Genomic DNA, 9385 nt, shown 5'->3' with positions numbered 1-9385 from the left:
AAGGGTCTGAAGACTGTCTGAATGCATTGTATATGGACTTTTTTTTGTTCCATTTTACGATGTGTACTGTATGGCCAAACATGGTGTATAAGGCTACTTTCACACTGGCGTTTTGGCTTTCCGTTTGGGAGATCCGTTCAGGGCTCTCACAAGCGGTCCAAAACGGATCAGTTTTGCCCTAATGCATTCTGAATGGAAAAGGATCCACCCAGAATGCATCAGTTTGCCTTCGCTCCGTCTCCATTCCGCTTTAGGGGCGGACCCCAAAACGCTGCTTGCAGGGTTTTGGTGTCCGTTTGACGAAACTGAGTCAAATGGATCCGTTATGACACACAATGTAAGTCAATGGGGAAGGATCCGTTTTCTATGACACAATCTGGCATAATAGAAAACGGATCCGTCCTCCAATGACTTTCAATGGTGTCGAAGACGGATCCGTCTTGGCTATGTTAAAGATAATACAACCGGATCAGTTCTGAACAAATGCAGGCGGTTGTATGATCTGAACTGATCCGCCTGTGCAGATCCATGACTGATCCGCACCAAACGCGAGTGTGAAAGTAGCCTAAGTTGTATAATTCTGAAAATCAGGTATTATATGGTATAAAATATGAACATTATAGGTTATCAACTTCATTTGACCACCCAACCATGTTCTGTAGCCAGTTTTATCTCGGGGTGATGGTTCAGCTCTGGTTTATGTCTTACTTTTAGTGCACAGTGGGCTTAGGTATCTTCTCTGCAGTAGGGTTGAGCAAACCCGTGGAAGTTTGGTTTCGCCGGGTTCAGCCGAACTTCAGGTCAAAGTTCGGGACCCGAACTTCACCCCGAACCCGGACCCCATTTAAGTCAATGGGGACCCGAACTTCACTTTATTACTTTCCGTTCTAACATTATAGCATTATACACAGCTTGCAGTGTTGCAGCAAATGGGCTAAACACTGGATATACTCGCAAGTGATATGTCAAGTACACTGCTAATCAGGCATCATTGTCTGAATGTCTTATGTGTAGCACCCCCTCCTCCAAAGAATTAGTATAACAATAACTTATTATTTATCCTATTGTAGGTTATTATATTTAAAATGGTATTTATTTTCTTGAATGATTAATTTAATGCAACATTTAACAAGTAACATAAATATATTCAGCAAATGTGTCAGTGCAACTCCACATATCCTTCATCTTGTTCAGTGGCATCCACAAGACTTGACCACCATGTTCCTGTGCTTCTTTAGTATTACATTGTTATTGTTGTCATAGTAAAGTACTGATGTTGCTGAGAGTTTAGTGGGAGCGCAGCATGCTTTGGGAACACTTTCTGGCTTCATAAGGTGAACCTGGAGGAGAGTACAATAGTGACTAATAAATACTGTAGAAATTTACCATATTTTTAAGAATGACATTTTCAATGACTAACATATTTATGATCTATCCATTAGATAGTTCATAAATCTGAGATCAGTGAGAGACTAATACCTAGCACCCTAACTGAGCAGCTGTTCGTTCCGGAGCCTGAACACCACAGCTCCTTAAGCTACATAGGGGCCATTTGGGTACTGCAGCTCAGATCCCATTCATTTGAATAGAAATATCGTCTGCGGTATTCAAAAATAGCCACTACACAGTGTCCGGAGCTGTGGTGTTCTGCATACTTCCAGAACCTGGCTGCCACTAACAGCTGGTCAGTAGGGGTCCCTCGTGTTGAACTCTCACTGATCTCATATTCATGACCTACTCAATGTATGGGCCCTGATAAAAAAAACATTTAAGTGAAACAAAGCATAAATAACAGGGCGAGCTAGCAAAGAACACACGCCTAGAGGGTCTGTAAGAAATATACAACTCATAAAAAGGCCATTCTCCTCAGTGAGAAAGGTACGATTCAGGAGTTAGATTATTTTCAGTTGATTTTTGAATGTTTTCCTTGGCAGAATGATTGCTAGTTTACATTGGATTCCCTTTTACTGCTTATTTCAAAGCTTGCCTTGAGCACTGCTCAGTAATATACGGTATGAGGATTCATGCTGGTGTTCCAATGTCAAGCACACATGCTGGTTGTCTCTTGTGTTGTTACTTTGTAGCGGTATTATTAGGCTCAGCTTGTGCTTGCGGCAAAATTAAATCAGACTTAGTAATAATCTAGACATCCTTTAGGATACTTACAGATTTAGTCATTTTCGCAAGTTAATTTGCTTTCCCCGTATTGAATAAAAATAACAAAAATAAACCCTTGCACACTGCTCTTACTGTTTCCCCCTCTTCTATTCATGTTTTATTTTGCTTAGTCTGGACAGAAGCTGACTAGGGTAACACCACCCCCTAAATGAGGCACATCCTGAACGTAACCTTGTATTTGTATGGAGGAGAAAAACAGCACACTTTCTGATCTTAAACTGAATAGGAAGTTCTTCTGACCAAGGGGATTAGTCAACCCATGACCACAGTAGCAGTAATAATATTGCAATGGGAAAAGGGTTTGGGAGGCCTCCTTTGATAAGTTTTAACCCTAATTTCACTGTTTTTCTATGGAAACCTGAGACATTTCCTGCAGTGACAACTATCTTTATGTTTCACACAATTTTAACCTTGTAAAACTCATTCCATAAATGTTGCTACATTTCCTAGAAAAGAACTGCTTTAAAACATTCTGTAGACCATTTTAATGTACAATGGATATAAAAAGTCTACACACCCCTGTTAAAATGTCAGGTTTCTGTGATGTCAGAACTTTTTCCACCTTTAATGTGACCTATAAACTGTACAACTCAATTGAAAAACAAACTGACATATTTTAGGTGGAGGGAAGAAAACAAAAACAACTAAAATAATGTGGTTGCATAAGTGTGCACACCATCTTATAACTGGGGATGTAGCTGTGTTCAGAATTAAGCAATCACATTCAAAATCATGTTAAATAGGAGTCAGCATACACCTGGCATCATTTAAAGTGCCCAAATTTAACCCCAAATAAAGTTCAGTTGCTCTAGTTGGTCTTTCCTGAAATTTTCTTAGTCACATCCAACAGCAAGAGCCATGGTCCACAGAAAGCTTCCAAAGCATCAGAGGGATCTCATTGTTAAAAGGTATCAGTCAAGAGAAGGGTACAAAAGAATTTCCAAGGCATTAGATATACCATGGAACACAGTGAAGAAAGTCATCATCAAGTGGAGAAAATATGGCACAACAGTGACATTACCAAGAACTAGAGGTCCCCCCAAAATTGACGAAAAGACGAGAAGAAAACTGGTCTGGGAGGCTACCAAGAGGCCTACAGCAACACTAAAGGAGCTACAGGAATATCTGGCAAGTATTCTACTTTGCAAAAACACATCTGAAGTCTCTCAAAAGCATGTGGGTAAAGGTGTTATGGTCTGATGAAACGAAGGTTGAACTTTTTGGCCATAATTCCAAAAGATATGTTTGGCACAAAAACACTGCACATCACCAAAAGAACACCATACCCACAGTGAAGCATGGTGGTGGCAGCATCATGCCAAGGGGCTGTTTTTCTTCAGCTGGAACTGGGGCCTTAGTTACGCTAGAGGGAATTATGAACAGTACCAAATACCAGTCAATATTGGCAGAAAACCTTCAGTCTTCTAGTAGAAAGCTTAACATGAATCTTTCAGCATGACAATGACCCAAAGCATACATCCAAATCAACAAAGGAATGGCTTCACCAGAAGAAGATTAAAGTTTTGGAATGGCCCAGCCAGAGACCTGAATCAGATTAAAAATCTGTGGAGTGATCTGAAGAGGGCTACGCACAAGAGATGCCCTCGCAATCTGACAGATTTGGAGTGTTTTTTCAAAGAGTGGGCAAATCTTGCCAAGTCAAAATGTGCCATGCTGATAGACTCATACCCAAAAAGAATAAGTGCTGTAATAAAATCAAAAGGTGCTTCAACAAAGTATGCAAACTTATGCAACCATATTATTTTTTTTATTTTTTTTTCTTCCCTCCACCTAAAAGATTTCAGTTTGTTTTTCAATTGAGTTGTACAGTTTATAGGTCACATAAAAGGTGGAAAAAGTTCTGAAATGATTTATCTTCGTCTCATTTTTTTACATCACAGAAACCTGACATTTTAACAGGGGTGTGTAGACTTTTTATATCCACTGTATATTGCACAAAACAATAAAGCATATATAAAAATGTAACAGTAATATGAGCTGGCATATCAAATATAAAAGCATAATATAACTATAAATAATAGCATTGATTAAATGTATTATGAAATTTGGCCTCTCATAGTAATTCTTGTGTGCATGAAAAGCACATATTCCAGTATACCATATTAACAATAACTTTATTTATTTAAAAGTATTTTTCTGAACCTTAAAAAAATGTAAAAATTAAAATAAAATTGATACGTACGTATATGTGTGTTAGTTTCTTTTCGTTAACTTGGCCAGCTCTCTGTGCTGCACCCAGGGGCGGATTGGCCATAGTCCTTACAGGGAAATTTCCTGGTGGGCCGATGCCCAGGGGGTCACCCAATCCCTCCTCTCTGCCGCTAGCCGGGTACACAGCGGTAATTAAACACTGAGAATCAAGTACTCATGTACCCGGCCAGTGACCGCACATGTCCTCCTGAATTCAAGTAGGGCCCCCATCTCACCTCCTAAGCCCCCTGTTTCATATCTTAATCTGAGACAACTGGAGGAGGAGGAGGAGGAGGAGGAGGAGGACAGAACATGGCAGCTAATGATGGCCAACACATAGGGAAAGCTTTTGGGGCAATATATTGTGCTGTACTGTGGTATATGTTATTTTGTGCTATGGTATTGCTGACCCCTCTTATGGTGCTCCACCTCCTGCCAATTTAGACAATCATACAATACGGAGCCACTTTTAGTTTTGTTTTGCAGGGCCACATTAAGTTCCCAAACCGCCCCTGATTGCACCATTGCTTTGATGCTGCCAGGATTTCCAAAGTAGAAAAGGGAATAAGGCGGCACTCACCCAGCAGTCATTCATAAAAGCTCCTTTATTGGTCCGGGATTCGAGTACAAAGTACCAGCAGAATTAACAGGTGCGGGCAACGAATATTCCATGTATAGCGGCGACGGCCATTTTGCGCGAAAATGTGCTTCCTCAGGCCACTGGTCAGCCAGGGCTTATTGTGGGCAGGATTACCACGTGAAAAAAACTACAGTTCCAATAATTCCTCTCCCACCCCAAAAAGTGCTCTTAACAGATGCTTGCATGCCCCTCTATTACTCACTCTCATCGCACACAACACAGCTTTGCTACCAGACACAGCGCTACTGTTCTGTTGTTCACTAGACATTGCACTGTCTGCTGCCCAGGACTTCCCCCTTCAGGTACAGAGAGGGATGGTGAGTAGTGGAGGTAAGAGGTAGGTGATATTACATACAACAGGGAAGAGATGAGACATACAGACACTTTCCTGCAACAGGCTGTACATTAGTAAGTGATACATCATATTGCATTTAAAGTATTTGCACATCATTTTTGAAGTTGGAAATCCCATTTAAAGATGGTTTTCACGCAGTCTATGATGCCACAAATGTCTGATTGCTGGGCATCTAACTAATTAGACCGCAACCAATCCAGTGAATTAGTGTGTCTAGTCCCACTTTCTTGGTGCATAGTTGCTCACCTGGTTTAATATCTCTTTCAGAGGGAATGATGGTGCAAAGATGGTCTACTGTGCTCTAAGACGTAACACCCCCATTCAGTCCGCGCAGTTGAGTCCCCACCAACCACTTTTAAGGCCTCATCTAATTGTGTTCTTAAATGGTTAATAACTGGCTGCAAAACCGCTAGCAGGAATATGTGGAACCAAAAGCTTTATCCCACAGAATGTCTATAATGAAGGCACATTGCAATGCGTGAACTGCTCTTTTTACTTTTCATTTCATAAACAGCATCCTGTATTATAGCATAGCTATTTTCTAATGTAAATGTCCCTTTAACCTCATGGTATCATGGTTTGGGCCTGTATTGCTGCTTCTGGGACAGGATGGCTTTTCATCATTGATGGAACAATTAATTATGCTAAAGGAAAATGTTAGGATATCTGTGTCACGGCCTATGCTGTGTTTGGTGACACTTTCCTTCACTTGGTTGCCCGTGGCAACGTGTGGTGTTGTGTGCATGTGGTGGCAGTGTCTCAGCCCTATGGCTGATCCCCAGGACATGATTGCCACACATGCCGTTGCCCGCGGCAACAGGTGAAGTATGGGTTTATGTGTGTACTTCCCCTTTTAGTGGCAGTCTTCCCTTGCCTTGTGTTGGAAGGGTTAATTCCCTTCTGTGTGTGTGAACACTGGGTGTGTCTGTGTGGGTGTGGCTACTTGGGCCTATAAAGCCTCAGTGAATATCACTAGTTGGAGGGGTACTTCAGCCATGGCTAGCTGGAGCAGCCTCCTGTGTAATTCAATCTGCCAGTGGGGGCCACCCTTGTGGTCATAAGTTCACTATGGTGTTTAGAAGATGTTTGCTTGGTCTTTTGTTATTGCAGCAGCATATGGTTTCCTGGGTTCCTGTGTGATGTCTGGTGTGTGCTGTGTCCTCTGTGTTGTTGTGGACAGCAGCTCTTGTACATGGGTTCCAGGTTGTGTGTCTGTGGCAGGTAAGTGTGGTACTAGTCTCACTTACCTGTCATTGCCATATGTCTGTTCTTGTTCCCCTTTCTGTGAGGCTTGGCCAGTGAGACTCCTGTTCGTCCGTTTCTAGGAGGAACAGGTCGTCTTACCCTGCTCCTAGTCCAGGGCCACCCTGAGGGCTAGCAGGAATATCAGGTTCCGGAGTATGAGCCCTCCTACCTTCAGGGTCGGCTCATACAGGCTAGGAGACAGGGTCAGTATTAGGGATTGTATAGGAGGTGACCTGATCCCTGTCCTGGCCATGCTCTGACCGTCCATCTTTTGATACCACACGGCTGAGGGTTTTCCCCCATCCTCAGCCGTGACAATCTGTCCTTGAGCTGAATCTCAAGAGAATGCGCGCCAAAGGAAAAGGGGGATAGTCAGCACATCCCAATGCGCAGGTGCACGTCGCGAGAATGTGCGCCAAGTAGCAAAACAACAAACCTAAGCACACAAGTCATTCTACTAAAGAATGGTTAAAGAACAATAAAAAGTTAAAGTTTTGGAATGGCCAAGTCAAAGTCCACTAGAAATGTAATGGAAGGACCTGACATGGAATTATCTGCAGGCAGAGTTAAAGCCGTTTTTAATACAGCAATGGTCTAAAATTCCCCCAAGCCAATAGAAGGTTAAATCAACAATTATCGGAAATGTTTAGTTGCACTTATTGCTGCACAAGTGGGTCACACCAGATACTGAAAGCAAAGGTTCACATACTTTTGTCACTCACAGACATGTGATATTGGATCATTTTCCTCAATAAATAAATGACTGGTCTAATATTTTTGACTCATTAATTTTATTTTGTTATCTTTATCTACTATCAGTACTTGTGTGAATATTCTGATGTTAGTTTAGGGTCAAATTTATGCAGAAATATAGAAAATTCTGAAGGGTTCACACACTTTCAAGCACAACTGTATATTCAAATGATTGCAAGAACAAGTGAATAAGGGTACTTTCACACTTGCGTTGTTTGATTCCGGCAGGCAGTTCCGTTGCCTGAACTGACTGCCTGATCAGGCCAACTGTATGCAAACGGATGTCATTTTTTCTGACTGATCAGGCATTTTTCTGACTGATCAGGATCCTGATCAGTCAGAAAAATGCCTGATCAGTCAGAAAAATGCCTGATCAGTCAGAAAAATGCATTGCAATACCGGATCCGTTTTTCCGGTGTCATCAGGCAAAACGGATCCGTTTTTTTTTTTTTTTTTTCATTTTTAAAGGTCTGCGCATGCGCAGACCGGATGACGGATCCGGCATTCCGGTATTTTGAATGCCGGATCCGGCACTAATACATTCCTATGGAAAAAAATGCCGGATCAGGCATTCAGGCAAGTCTTCAGTTTTTTTCGCCGGAGATAAAACCGTAGCATGCTACGGTTTTCTCTTTTGCCTGATCAGTCAAAACGACTGAACTGAAGACATCCTGATGCAAACTGAACGGATTAGGCCTCTTTCACACTTGCGTTGTCCGGATCCGGCGTGTACTCCGCTTGCCGGAATTACACGCCGGATCCGGAAAAACGCAAGTGTACTGAAAGCATTTGAAGACGGATCCGTCTTCAAAATGCTTTCAGTGTTACTATGGCACCCAGGACGCTATTAAAGTCCTGGTTGCCATAGTAGTAGTGGGGAGCGGGGGAGCAGCATACTTACCATCCGTGCGGCTCCCGGGGCGCTCCAGAATGACGTCAGAGCGCCGCATGCGCATGGATCATGTGATCCATGCGATCACGTCATCCATGCGCCTGGGGAGCCCTGACGTCACTCTGGAGCGCCCCGGGAGCCGCACGGATGGTAAGTATGCTGCTCCCCGCTCCCCACTACAGTTTACCATGGCTGCCGGGACTTTAGCGTCCCGGCAGCCATGGTAACCATTCAGAAAAAGCTAAATGTCGCATCCGGCAATGCGCCGAAACGACATTTAGCTTAAGGCCGGATCCGGATCAATGCCTTTCAATGGGCATTCATTCCGGATCCGGCCTTGCGGCAAGTGTTCCGGATTTTTGGCCGGAGCAAAAAGCGCAGCATGCTGCGCTATTTGCTGCGGCCAAAAAACGTTCCGTTCCGGAACGGAAGACATCCTGATGCATCCTGAAGGACGGACTGTCCATTCAGAATGCATTAGGATAATCCTGATCAGTATTCTTCCGGCATAGAGCCCCGACGACGGAACTCTATGCCGGAAGACTCTAACGCAGGTGTGAAAGGGCCCTTACTCTCCATTCAGAATGCATGGGGATATGCCTGATCAGTTCTTTTTCGGTATAGAGCCCCTGTGACGGAACTCTATGCCGGAAAAGAAAAACGCTAGTGTGAAAGTAGCCTAAGAAGCCTGCGAATATAATTGTATAGGATCGTTCTGAATGGAATGATTCTAGCACAAAATGTTAAACTGTTTATCACCGATACCAGGTATCAGTTATTCGTGACTATCTCAGTGTAGATTTTCATGGGAGTCTAGACAACACTTTGAGGTATCAGTAACATATGTATCTCAGCTTTGTGATTTGATATAAAAGATCCATTCACTACTTTTCAAACCAGATATTTAGTCTGAATCATGTCAACATTTTTTTGGGGGAATTTGGCTCTGAATTTCTTATCAGGAGAATTCGCTCAGAAACCTGGCAGGACAATCAAGCAGTTAAAACTTGTCACCATGTAGCATGATACTTCTAAAGTCAAACGCCTTGGAGCTAAATCAACCTGAAAAGAAATGAAATGTTCTACAGACTAGGCAAATATTAAATTGTTG

The 9385-nt window shown here is 42.7% G+C and overlaps 1 protein-coding gene across 3 annotated transcripts in view; it reads right to left on the bottom strand.

Moving 5' to 3' along the window:
* Positions 1-1135: 1135 nt before the first annotated feature.
* Positions 1136-9385, bottom strand: part of LOC122932204 (bone morphogenetic protein 8A-like) — a 76917-nt gene continuing 68667 nt past the window's right edge. For all 3 annotated transcript variants that reach the window (XM_044286484.1, XM_044286485.1, XM_044286486.1), the window contains one exon: positions 1136-1340. In XM_044286484.1, the coding sequence (XP_044142419.1) occupies positions 1191-1340 (150 nt within the window). In that variant the 3' untranslated portion in view covers positions 1136-1190. The remainder of the gene's footprint in view (positions 1341-9385) is intronic.

This window comes from Bufo gargarizans, chromosome 3, assembly GCF_014858855.1.
Source record: "Bufo gargarizans isolate SCDJY-AF-19 chromosome 3, ASM1485885v1, whole genome shotgun sequence".
In the NCBI taxonomy this organism is placed as follows: domain Eukaryota; kingdom Metazoa; phylum Chordata; class Amphibia; order Anura; family Bufonidae; genus Bufo; species Bufo gargarizans.
Note: the sequence above shows the minus strand (reverse complement) of the source record. Positions and strands in the feature narration are given on the sequence as shown.